The sequence below is a fragment of the Pholcus phalangioides genome, unplaced genomic scaffold (genome assembly GCF_987345545.1).
Source record: "Pholcus phalangioides strain wild (caught in Gottingen) unplaced genomic scaffold, Ppha-v1.0 ptg000015l_1, whole genome shotgun sequence".
Classification (NCBI taxonomy): domain Eukaryota; kingdom Metazoa; phylum Arthropoda; class Arachnida; order Araneae; family Pholcidae; genus Pholcus; species Pholcus phalangioides.
In genome coordinates this window covers 98,374,458-98,388,742 of record NW_028301608.1, presented here as the reverse complement: position 1 = coordinate 98,388,742, position 14,285 = coordinate 98,374,458, and the positions used below count along the sequence as shown (strand labels likewise).

General features: G+C 35.5%; 1 protein-coding gene across 1 annotated transcript in view; it reads left to right on the top strand.

The window, feature by feature from the left end:
* LOC149077152 (BAR/IMD domain-containing adapter protein 2-like) overlaps nucleotides 1–12,354 on the top strand; it is a 145,115-nt gene extending 132,761 nt beyond the window's left edge. Inside the window, exon 15 of the mRNA XM_089244877.1 lies at nucleotides 12,189–12,354. Coding sequence (XP_089101003.1) covers nucleotides 12,189–12,261 — 73 coding nt within the window. The 3' untranslated portion in view covers nucleotides 12,262–12,354. The remainder of the gene's footprint in view (nucleotides 1–12,188) is intronic.
* Nucleotides 12,355–14,285: the final 1,931 nt, after the last annotated feature.

The window sequence follows — 14,285 nt, the reverse complement described above, 5'->3', positions numbered from 1 at the left end:
CAACATGTGTGGTGAGTTCAGGTCTAGATGAAGACATATACGGTGATAGTCATTAAATTCTGATCAATATATGGCGTCGAAGTTATTATTTTGCACCTAATCCATGTCCAAATTTCGATGGCCAAGTCTAGGCATTCAGTTATGAGGTCGATGTTGGCAGTGGCATATTTGTCGAGAGGTCATGGGTCGAGGACATATTAAACATTATACAGTAGAACCTCCCTTAACGGACACTCCCCGTTAACACACTTTTTGGATCCCCAGTCCCGTGGAATAGGGCTTTAATGTATTTCACTCCCCGTTAGCGGACAATAAAATCAGGGAAACTCTACTTTTTTATGTCATCTAATTTGTGAATTTTTGTTCGTAAATCGAAAATTTTCCTCATACTCCACGGTGATTATGAATAATCCCAAGCTCGTATTGGTAAATCTAATAATCCGTCAATTAATTACTTGATTAACTGAAGATAAGTACGGTCCAGGATGCTGATTCCGAATGGTAATGGTGGTTTTGTTTGCATAGCTGCATAAAACAGGGCCCATTTCCCTCACAAGTTCGGGCACCTGGGCAAATATGAATTTAGCCTCACTTGGTGTTTTTTGAAGGGATTACGGAATATTTTTATGTGAAAAATATCTATGTATGTCACGGCCAGTGTTCGAAGTGATTGCCCGCTTTGCTCGGTGGCCAGGATTCGGACTTTGTCCATGACGTAAATGCTTTCATACTATATGATGTGCTTATTTCACTAGTCGTCACTGAGTTTCTTTTCAAATACCATTCACGAATGGTTGCGAACTCAAGGTGAGAGAGTTAATGTGTTGAAAAAATGTTTTTAGGCCCTGGGCACGTGCCCCATTTGCCGCTACGGGAAAAGAGTACAGATATACTTATCTTTAGATGTTCAAATTTTGACCAGCTGAGCTGAGCTGAATTAAGTTTTTACATCATATATTCAAATTTTGACCGAACATAAACAATGTAGATATATATATATGCTTGGTGTTTCAAACTACAGGATGTCCAACAAAATCGTAAATAGTTTAAAAATCCATAGCAATTGCCGGAATTGGAGTATTTGAACGTGATTTGCAAAAAAAGTTGTTTTTGCGATTTGCAAAGGATTTTTTTTTTTGATATATAGAAAAGATAAAATAAAAATTTCCGTCCATAGACTGCGCTGCGCTAATGCAAATAACTGAAACTTTGCAAATCAGAGTCCTATAAAACTCAGGGTGACGATTAACAGTCGTCATTTGATGTTTTTATTGATGTTGGCATCGAGAGATAAAACACTATTGCTGAAGTTTTCTTACTTCAGCCAACGAATCACCGGCTGAAGATTCGCGAACATTTCAGACACAGAAGAGATTGCGAAAAGGTTTAGGTGCAGAATTTTGGTATTTGCTTTCATACAGCACCCTCTATCGACAAGTAATTGAAGTAATTTGTGAGAATACATTTTTCGCCGCAAACCGCCTTCAAATATTTAAGTTTTAAACTATTTAGGAATTTATGGGACATCCCCTGTATTCAATCTTAAATGTTTTAAAATTAATTCTTGATTACAACAAGCAGATCGCATTAACATGTACGAATTGGTTGATTTTATATTCATTATTGAACTTTGTCATGGGTATTTGGCTCATCCTGTATATCTAAGGTGACCATACAATTCCGTTTTTTTCTGGTTTTCCTGAATTTTTTTTCAAAAATGTAATGGTTTTTCATGTATTTTCATGGAAACCAACTTGACTTTTATTCTTCAAATCAACGATTAATATTATCTTCCTAACTCAGAAACTACATTACGATAATTACGACTGCAAAAAAGAACATTTATTTCATATATTTGTCATGGTTTTGTAATTCACTGGCAATTTGAAGTAGTGCTACGTTTTCCTCAATTGGCGACTTTTCCGTGATTTAAGTATGAGTAGGCGATTTTGCTTACTTTTGGCATGATTTTTTGGCCATTATTGCCAATTCCCCGTACTTTCCCGTATTTCGAAGTCCAATTTCACCTATTTTTCCAGAACAAATGTGATCAGCCTATGCATATCTTGCAATTTTTTTCTTCTTTTGCAAACTTTATCGTTATACGAAGGTATACGCTATATTATTTTCGGATTTTCTCAATAAATATGCAAAGACGTAGAAAAAAGACGCATCATAAATACGGCGATATCCATATCTTAAAATAAATTACCGTCACGATATTGATAAACAGAACGTTTAGTTCAACGTTAAATTACACGTCGGTGTGGCGTCGAGTAACCAAAAGAAAAAAAAATAATTTTTACGATCACGTAACTAAAGAGTTCAAAAGAAGATGATGATGATGTAAACAACATGTATTAGTTTACGTTGGGAAAATCTTTATAAATAATGACTCTTGGCTGCCATTAATTTCCGAACGACTAACGGTCATTCGCGCAATTAACGGAGCGGCTTTAATTATGATTACCTGGTCGGTGAAGCTGCAATAGCAAAAAACAGAAACGTGTTTACTCGTCGTATATCTTTATTGCGTCCATATTTTTGATTTTTTTTTCTTAACAGTATGATTTATGCAGGCGTGATCTTTTATGTCGTCTTGTATCATAAAGACTTGTGAAAAAAAAACTCGTTTTTGTATCGATATTTTGGTTCAATGGAGCTGTTTTCCATACAAAATAAATGAGCGGTTTGTGTAAATTTTGGTCGTTTTCTTCATTAACTTTGGCTATTAATCATTGTTATGACTAACTTGATTGCAAGTGTTAATCATACATGAGCTTATGCAATGTGCAGTTTGGGTCAATCACCATATCGGAATTCGCTACCGACGTGAAAAATTAGATCTGCGTCGGAAAATTTTTAGTAATTTCATCTCACAAGGGATCCTCTGCGTCGGAAAACTTTCAGTTATTTCGTACTAGAAGTGATTTGAGTCGGAAAATCTAGTTATTTCCTCCTAGAAGAGCTCTGCGTCGGAAATTTTTCAGTTATATCATCCCAGAAGGGTTTCGCGTCAGAAAATTTTCAGCCATTTCATCTCAGAAGAGGTCTGTGTCGGATGAATTTTCAGTTATTTCATCCTAAAAGGGGTCTTCGTCAGAAAATGTTCAGTTATTTCATCCTAGAAGAGGGCATTGTCTCGAGATGCATGCTAGTTTTCTAAAAGTGCTGTCACCTGTGCTTCGAAAACTTAATCAATGAATTTGATGTTCAAATTATGTTTGGAACCATTTTGATCTATTTCGATCACTATGATGCGATTGTCTCAACAGGGACAAATTTATACTTTTCGACATTGAAAAATGACGAAACAAATTTCTGCCAGTATTGTACGATCTTGGGGCGTGATATTTGCAGACTGTGGCTTGTCAGAATCTCGGTGGTTTCCGATATTTCGGTATTATCGGGATATTAGCTTATTGTCAAAATTCTTGCTTGTTGAGATTCTCAAAATTCTGGCTTTTTTTGAGATTTCGGTGGTGTCAAAATTCTGGTTTTTTGAGATTGTCAAAGTTTCGGCTCGTTAAGATTATTGTCAGAATTTCGGCTTGTTAAGATTATTGTCATAATTTCTTCTTGTCGATATTCTGGTTCGTCAAGATTCCGATAGTGTAAGAGATTTCGGTAGTTTAGGAATTTTCAATTGTCGATAATTGACTCTATTGGGATTCTGGCTTGTCCAATATTCAGCAGAGTCTAAATTTTCACTGATCGGGAAATCAGTTTAGTTGAAATTAAATCTCAACTTGTCAGGATGTCAGCAGAGTAGAAATTTTGGCTCTTCAGAGATTCAATAAAGTCAAAATCTCAGCTTATCTGGATCTAGGAAAAAATTATGGCTTGTTGGTAGAGTAAAAATTCTAGTTTGCCAGAATTTCGGTAACGTCGATACACTGGTTTGTCAGAATTTCGGTAGCGTGACTATTTTGGGTTGTCTAAATTTCGATAGAGTCAGAATTTCGGCTTATAGAGATTTTTGATAGTATCAGAATTTTGGGGTCTCGGAATTATGTTTAGATCTGCATGTCAACCCTCACCAGTGTTAGAGAAAACGTTAGAGGCACTTTTTTTCCTACCGACGACAGTCCTCCAGTCGTAAAAACTCTCCTTCGATCAGGACAAATTTCGCCTCAGAAACATCAAATTCCATCTCGCAGTGACAAAATTCAGGGCATATATTTTGAATGTTTAATCATGCGAAATTTTTATAATTGGAAAATTTTATTAACATAATTTAAAAAATAATTACATTCGTCATTCACCTGTCCATCACACACAGTAGTCACATAAAACCAGTTAAAATGAGAGCATCACCTTCCAACGCCATTGCTATTTTTTAACAGCTGTTATTTTGTAAGCAGGGTTATATAGTAAGGGCTGTTTCATCTCTCTTTGATGCTTGCCACCTTGGATCAGTGGGCGTGGTCACGGAGCTGCTGTGTTTGCGTCACGGCCTTGTTACTTTTTTTCTCGCAGACGGCATCTCTTCATTACAGTACGTTTTGTAAGCCACGAACTGTCTTGAAGATATTATTGTGTCAATGAAGAGTATTCATTGTTTTAAATTTTAGTTGCTTATTTTAGTTGTTTTTTAGTGAGTGATCTCCCGTTCATGGTGTTGTTTTAGTGTCACTGTTATGCACAGGTGGTATTCATAATAATTTTTGTGATGCTTGTGTAAATCAGTGACGAACAAATATAAGTTTTTATGCGATTGCAACGTGCAAGAACAATTTCCGGATAAATTTCTTTTGGGTTCTCTAATATACAGTGGAATTCGGACTATCCATCATAATGTGACGAGAGCGCAACAGGCCTACAACGATAAATTATTCAATTATTACCCTTCACTCATAGATAGAAAAATTGGCGGCAGATGGCAGCACTACACATAACAAGCATTACACAGAAACTAACTTTTCGTCACGTTTCACTACACGTACACTCACATTCCAATATATACCAATTCGTTAGAGGTTCCGCAGAGGAATATGGACGAGGTGCATGTGTGGTTTAGTAGTAGTAGCCAAATATGACGGAAGGGTGCACCGGATAACACAAAAACGGGATAGGCTGGAGTTCTATAAATGCGCACCTCTCTCCTACCCCCCCCCCCATACCATCAAAAACACCGTTTCAATACCAAAAACCCCTCCTATTCATGTTTTATAACGTCTTGATACAGGTCACTACTTGATACATAAATGTAAAGTACTTTATACATAAATGTATACATAATGTAAATGTTTGTTATTGCACTATACGTTTTAAAAATTTATTACAGAAAAAGGAAGTCCAAGAATATAAATATTATTACAAAAGTAATGCAAATAGTTCTTATTTATCATTTATTATGTCAAATTGTCGCCAAACTTCGCTAAGTTTGTCAACAGCTCCGTTGATTTGGCGATGTCATATTGCCAAGAGAAAAGGCCGGATAGTCGCAAGCCAGATAGTCGAGATTCTACTGTATATACACGCACACGCTATCCACATTTATTCTAGAATAATGACTTTTATCAAAATTAAAAGTTTGAGTAGAGGAATAAATAGTGCATTCGGAAAGAGATGAAAATACAAACAAACGAAAAAAATGAATAAAATCTAAGAAATAGTTGGTAAGTAATTAATGTGTCGATATTAACATTGATTTGATTGATCACTGGTCATTTTTGTCGCACCACGGTCATTTGTTTTGCACACGAGGGCTAATTAGATCAGGACCTACAATTTATTGCCGATTCCGAACGGCAGCCTTTTTTAATACTCACCGAGGGTGAGCTAATCCCTAGATGTGGAACTCCCTGTGGTAGCAATTTTTTCCTGTGGTCATGTCGCTGTTTCTTTTTCTTTAGTTCCCATGTTTTCATGTTACAGTTTCATCAACGAAGGCAATAACGAAGTCCAAAGCTTCTAAAAGCTACATGTAATTCAAATGAAACAAAAAAAGTAATTAAAAATTAATTATTAGAGAGTTCAGAGTTGGCTGTCAATCAACCCAATAAAAGTAAGCGCACGTGATTCAATTGAAATGAATCAGAGAGTAAAATACTCTCAGTAGAAGTTACTTCATAGCGTACCTCAATACAAAACATCTTATTTTAAAATGGTCAAAATGGCTAAACGGAGCAAGCCAATAAATCGCAAATACTAATGGAAATTATGGAAAACGTAATATTGGAAAGAGTTCACTGAAACGGGCAATACAGCGATTGTGTAAACTACATAATTAACGATAGCAAAGCGGATGCACTCGGTTCTGCAGGGGAATGACTTCACACGTGACGTCAGCTGGTACCGACCGTGCCTGATGAGACACAGCCCTTGTTATACGGTCCTGTATGTGCGTACGTCCGAAAACGAACCGAACCTAAAATAGCATGAAAGGGGTAACTGAAAACCGAAAAAGTATAATATAAACTTCGCAATTTCATATTATACGATATCGTTGTAGGTTTTTGTTGATAAATGGACGGCGATAAAACGCAAATGGGAAAGCATTCAGTTTCTTTTCTATTTTATTTTATACTTTTTTGTGGCTCCCACTTGTAGAGTTCCGGCAGCGTTTGATGGCTGATCATTACGCGCCTCCTTCTTCCTTTTCTTTGAGGAAATACTGTTGGCAATCTTATATCGAGTAGCGTTTTCCTTGTGTTATAACGCTGTTTATCAGAAAAGAGCGTAGAAAGTATCGCCTGGAGGCCAGAGTGATATTATACCGAGTCAGGGAAAATAGATATCTGCGAAAGAAATATATACACGGAGAGAGTTTATTTGACCATTTCTTTTCCACGTTATCTTCCGCATCCGTTTCCCTTTATTTTTCTGTATATTATTACAGCTGCGTAAAAAACTGGGTTTTTTTTTATAAGTACTTTTTGTGAGCTTTTGGTTCTTCAAAAATGCACTGTAATGTCGATGGTAATTGGTCCAACGAAGTCTGAGGAAAAAAACCTTTTTCTTTTTATTAGTGGAAACTACTGACACGAGTGATATATTGTACGTACATTCATGCCTTAAGTGACCATATTTCATGAGGAAAAATAGGTGAAATTGGAATTTTAAACACGGGAAATGTGAGACATCACCGATTGTTGCCAAGATGATCGCCAACAGTTTCTAAGACCATCAAAATATACCAACTTTCTTGCAAAAATCGCCGATGAGCGGGTTCAAATGTTACATCGACGAGTAATTTTCAGATAACCAAATCCACGCGAGCGAAGTTACGGGTAACAGCTTGTGGTCCATAAAATTGGTTGGACCATATTTGAAAGAGCAAAGTATAATTTTCTATTATTCCTATACATATTTTTGATACACATGCAACTGCAAAAATGTTTATAAAACATTTAAAAAGCAACACAGCTTGTTGTAATGACTTGTAGCCGAGAAAGTTTGCAGCTGGACAAGATAGCATGAAAAACATAACCCTCCAACTAACAGCTGATTCGCGGGAAAATATCGGGTGTTCTAACCACCACTTACATGTTACACTATCTATGCTGTTTGTTCTAGTATTTAAATATTCCACTAGATGTTGTTAGCATTTCGATTATCGATGTTTCAGTGAGCAAGGGTGTTTTGACCATAGTTGTGTAAAACTACGGTACGGATTGATGTGCGTGAATTTTTAATGCTGTCATCTATTTTTTAAAATATGAGTAAAGTTTTATTGATTGAATATGTCCCGTTTTAGCTCTGTTGCTGCTCTCTGTGGTGAGACTTTTTTAACGAGAAGAACCATATTCATTATATATTCATATTCGAGAAGCAGTGTATTAGTGCTTCGAAGTTGGGAAGCCCGTTAAACCAACTTCAGCTGACATCCAACTGTGCTACTGCCGTAGTTGGAACCATAGGAAAGGCTACGGGCCATCCTTTGACGCACTCACCTATGTGAGGCTGTGTTTCAAATCTCATTAGAGATGCAAACCGAAAGGTGTATATGGTTGACTGGTTGGTTAATGCAAACCTCTACCGATATGATGAATAGTTTTCCGTAGGTCACACATTATGTTGACTAATCCGAATCTGATGCTCGACCAGGTTCTTTTTTCAGATCATTCCTGACCACCACATTGATAAATCTCTCAGATGATAAGACTTCACTTTAATGAAAATGGCTACTTTACCGCACACCAACTCCGGTCATATATCGCCATACGGCAATTTCCAACCAGTGGAGTAAGGTGGGAAATGAAGGCGCCATCTATCGGTGGTGGAAATGAAAATGTTTGGCGTACTCCCCAATCGAGCAACTTGAAAAGAAATAAGACTCGGATTTGTGAAATTATACGCTTCATTGCAACGAGCACATAATTCATTATATGAACTCTTGATTAATGTACATGCGCGCATCTAGTGGATCCACCAGAGAGTAGCTTAACAAAATTGTTTTCCCCCCCTTACGTTTTTAATCTCTTAACTGGATGCATCGACATCGCAAGCATCCCTTACGGCACTCCCTCACTCCGCGGAGAAAACAAGTGGCTGCATGTCAAGAAGGAACTTTCATATATCAAGATTAATGCTCCTGAATTGCGTTGTTACCCAATTAACCACTCGCAGTCTAATTGATGGTCGTGGATAAATTACGTCCCGGATATTGTTCCTCGGCTGACCTCTTCCTTTCCCACCCGTCACGTCGGAAATTGCGGCGTTTTCTTCGCCCATGAGATATCCAGGGATCACGATGACGTTAACGATCTGATGCTGCTGTTGGTAGTAGTAGTGGTGGTGGCACTGGAGTATTCCTACGGCCCCCCTTCATCCACCACTGCCTTCATAAACGCAGCTCTGCCACATGGACGTTAAAAGTACCACGCGCGCTCCTTATGTTTGTTCCCATGGCCTGTTTCTCCGAGAAATCCCCACTTGCCCCTAAACTTTTCGATTTAGATGGTCTCCAACGTGGACTACAGCAACGCAATCACAAATCACCTCTCTAGTATCTTGAACATCATTACTGTCAAACTAACAAAACTGACTTCAGTGGGGAGACAGCCTCTGTATTGGTTTATGGATCATATAAATTGTATCATATATCCCCTTTAAAACGGTATAATAAGTGGTGAAGCATATCAAGAACCCGAAGTTATAACACATCATGGAGAAGAGCGTTTTCTGGAATAAATTAGTGAAACTCACTCGAGAGAGACGCTCTAACCTCCCGCAGGATCTTTATTCAGTGTTATCTCGCTTTTAACTCTTTGGACTATTCATTATCTGGTATATTTCTGGCTGATTAGGATCTCAAACTCCATGCTGAGATCCCCTTTTCAACGGAATTTACTGTGGGAAATGAGTTTTGGGCATTGACGTGAAAGTTTTAGTTCATTATCTTAACACCAGGGGAATTTCGGCCGCACAATTCTTATGGGAATTGGATAAATTGAGAACAGTGTAATTGTGGGGCGTTACGAGAAGTGTTTGAGGCCGTAAACGAGGTTCAATAAAATATATACCATTCTATATCTATGAATGATTATTTTACAAGTGGGATCGGAAGTCTTTGGGTTCAATATGATGACCAAGTCGGTCAAATATCGACAATTTTCGCCAAGTGTATTATTTGGCGAACAGTTAAAATATTTACGACGACACAAATTGCAAATTCATTCGAGATAACCCAGATGTCGACCGTGTCACCGACACAGGGCTTTCAAACAGCGACGTCTGGATACTCAATATCAGGACTAGGATTTTTACGCTCTAACGACTTCTAAAATATGCTCTATAAAAAATGCATTTATGTTCTTATAAATATGCCCTATAAAACGAAAAATATGTCCTAAACATTTTTTCATTCCTATCTGAAATGACATTAGTTTTAGCAAAATAATATGATAATGAGAAGTTTTGTTGCAGTCTAAATTATTTTGAACCATTACTTATTTGTATGCACACACATTATTCGTTTTACTAACTAATCTCATCGAGCCAAAATTTCCCTTTTCAGTAAGTTTTCCCCTACAAATGCAGAATTAATATATGCTGCCATCTATAGGTAAAAGTACATAGCCAAGTACGGTATTTATCTTTAGAAAAGCATTGCACAAAATTAAAATAAATAAAAAAAACTTAAAATTTCTTAAAAACGCTTAAAAAATAATTTCCCCCATTTACCAATTTTAGCCAAGTTTTCCCATGAGTTGCCATCATCGACACCGATTCAGATGATTAATCTATTTACAGTCACTCACCAGTGTCCTTGAAGGGATAGTATTTCTTATGCTTCAAAAATTCAATGTCATTGGTTGAAAAACCCGAATTTGAGGATTTTTTGCCAATCAGCTTCGACGTTCCATTTTTAGTGCATAAAAATCCTAGCCCTAAAAGCTCTCGTCTAAGGCGGGAACCGCAAAACCAGTCTGAAGCGGGACTGATTCAATGGCGAGGAAAAAATTTACTTTTTTTGTCAAAAAATACGAAACATTCAAAATATGCCTTAAAATTGTGGAAATATGCTCTATCGCGGAAGAATAGCGAAAAATGCAAATAATAATAATAATAGTAAAATATGCTAAGACATAGAAATCCGAGCCCTACTCATTATACTCGATACAAAAGCAATGTGCGGTCCACTGACCGGTGCTCATCCACTAGAATTTCACACCGGTCCGCGAAAATTTTCGATCAATTCATATATAGCCATAATATATGTATAGTTCTATTAGATGTAATAAAAATAATGTTAGTTTCTGTCTTTAGCCGTCAACAGGTTTGCGAATTATATATTAAAAAAGATAATTTTATTCACTTAATCAAAATGCAGTTACAAAATATTTTGTTCGGGCCTAATCTAGTTTATTTAGTTTCTTTTTTGCCTGTATGCTAATTATTTTTATCAGTTATTAATTTTTCTCCCTGCCCTATAATTATTGCTACATTTTATTTATTTTTTTTGCCTGCCCACGAATTTTTTATGCAAATTATTTTTCTCTTTTTCCAAATTATTTATTTTCAGGTCAGTCCAGAAAATTATTTTTTTTGACTTGCTGGACCGCAAATTATTTTCTCAATTCATTCATGTACTTTTCAGTCCTCAAATTATTTCTATATTTATTATTATTATATTTCCTGACCCACAAATTATTTTATTAATTTATCAATTTTTTTTCGGTTCTCAAATTATTTCTCCCACTCATTTATTTTTTTCCAGTCTAGAAATTATTTCTCCTATTTACCTGCTATATTATTGCTAATTATTTTTATCAATTATTAATTTTTCTCCCTGCCCTATAATTATTGCTACATTTTATTTATTTTTTTTTTGCCTGTCCACGAATTTTTTATGCAAATTATTTTTTCTCTTTTTCCAAATTATTTATTTTCAGGTCAGTCCAGAAATTATTTTTTTCGACTTGCTGGCCCGCAAATTATTTTCTCAATTCATTCATGTACTTTTCAGTCCTCAAATTATTTCCATATTTATTATTATTATATTTCCTGACCCACAAATTATTTTATTAATTTATCAATTTTTTTTCGGTTCTCAAATTATTTCTCCCACTCATTTATTTTTTTCCAGTCTAGAAATTATTTCTCCTATTTACCTGCTATATTATTGCTAATTATTTTTATCAATTATTAATTTTTCTCCCTGCCCTATAATTATTGCTACATTTTATTTATTTTTTTTTTGCCTGTCCACGAATTTTTTATGCAAATTATTTTTTCTCTTTTTCCAAATTATTTATTTTCAGGTCAGTCCAGAAATTATTTTTTTCGACTTGCTGGCCCGCAAATTATTTTCTCAATTCATTCATGTACTTTTCAGTCCTCAAATTATTTCCATATTTATTATTATTATATTTCCTGACCCACAAATTATTTTATTAATTTATCAATTTTTTTTCGGTTCTCAAATTATTTCTCCCACTCATTTATTTTTTTCCCAGTCTAGAAATTATTTCTCCTATTTACCTTTTCTGTCGGCTCTCAAATATTTGTATTCGCTTTGTATATGTTTGTCGCTTCGCAAATTATTCCTAACATTTTTCCGGTTCGCAAATTATTTGTCGCATTTGCACCGGTCTGCGAAAATTTTCATCAGTCGGTAACTGTTAAGATAATGAAGAACACTAGTATAAAGAGTTTTGTACGGCACAAAGTCTAATTTTGATGAATTTTTCCTTTTTATGGCATTCTAAGTTGAACTGAATTTTCATTTTTTGTTGCAGGGAAAACGTGTTCGCAAACGTGAAACTGCGTAAAGTTATAACGAATGACAGGTCAGCTCCAATGTTATCCTAAAAATATATAACAGGAGAGGGCGAAAGAAATTGTACACAACAGCTGTCAACGGAAAGAAGAGGAAAAAAAAACAAGAAAAAGGAAAAAAATAAAAGGCAAGAAAACATCAAATTCTGGAAGCACATGTCACAGGAAAGAGGAATCAATGGAAGAAAAGCGTGGCAGGCATTTTGTGTGAGAGATAGAGAGATGGAGTTCCTTCCCCCGCAAAATAACATATCACAATAGATTTACTTGCTCGTTCAAAAATTGCTGACTGTCACTGAAACAAAAATTTGCGTTGAAATCTGGCACTTTTAGTTTCGATATCGATTGCGTCAAAAATGCTCAACCGATTTCCCACGAGCCAAATGCGGCCCACGGAGTCATCTGATGTGTTTCCCGCGACCGCAAACCCAATTTTGTAAAAACGAACCTAATTGAACGCATTTACAAATCACTTAAGAGAGCCGTGGCATTCACGGATCACTTAAGTGACCCATGACACAGTTACAGAGCACTAAAGTGGCTCCGGCACATGTACAGATTACTCAAGTGAACTGTGCGACATATTTACAGATCATTTAAGTGACATGTGCACAGTTACAGATCACTCAAGTAGCCCGCTACATGTTTTCAAACCCATTAAATGCCCAGCACTCTCCTAAAGGTTGAGCACCCTTGAATTACATGAATACATATCCTTAAACCTAATCATTTTGGACAAACATTTTGAATCATTCTGGAGTGTTTATCTATGACAAACCTATTGATGATCACAAGAAAATTGCCCCCATGGTAATAATTTCATCAATTAGAATAATTTATTATAATAGACGGTGGTATTATTATAATAGAAGTAACCGGTGGTAACGCTGAGTTTATAATTAAATAAGAATTGCTAAGAAAATAAAATATGAGATTAAAATATAGAAGTTTTTAACATATTTTTTCGTAGATGAAACAAACACAACAATGTGTTTTCAAACAAACAACCATTAACAATGGGTTTCCCAAACAAGCGGCCATTAACAATGCGTTTCTCAAACAAACAACCATTAACAATGTGACATTTTCAACAATGCATTTCCAAACAACCTACCATTAGCAATGCGTTTTTCAAAAAAGTGACCATTAACAATGCCGTTCCCAAATAAGTGACCATTAACAATGCGTTTTCCAACAAATAACTACGTATTAAAAATTAGTTTTTAAACAAGTGACCAAGTAGCCAGCAACGAGTTTCCAATTAACCAACACTTAACAATTACTTCCTGAACAAGTACAACATAACGAGTATTAAAACCACCTACAACAAAAGAATACTGAAAATTAAATAATTAAAAAATTACATAAAACTGAGTTTCTCCCCGCAAGAAAAAAGATTAGCATATCATCTTTCATCATCCTGAATACAACAATGTGGTTACAACAAGCGAACAAGTTTCCCAACAAAAAGCATTTGCCAGTAATATTTTTAAAAATAAATGTCCATCGCATGAATAATATTTTCTCTAAACAAACAACCGTTAGAAATAAGTCCAAACAAGTGACAGTCATAAAATAAATAAAATTTAGTTTTCCAGAGCAGCTATTGTTGACTGTAACTAAATAAAAAACAGTCAACATTATGTAACTCGACAACTAATCACCAACAAGGAGTTTCAAACAAAGCAACCGTCAAAAATGAGTTTACAAAAATGCAACCGTCAACAATGAGTTTACAAACATACATCCGCCAACAATGACTCGCCAAGCAAATAAATTGTTTCATTATCATTCAAACTATCGACTTTTATACGTAAAATCTCATAAACTAAAACAAACTTGAAAGAAAAAAAATCCCCTATCAATGACATTGAATATGCTTTTGAAGATGTTGTTCAAGCCTTTTCTATATTTAAAAAAAAATTCTAACAAACGCCTTTGATAACAATTAATACTGCCAATAGTCAATTATCGAGTTGAAGACCCTCTTCCAAGATCAAGATACCATCAAAAAAAAAACCTTTTTAATAGACATCAACAAGACAATTTTTTCTACC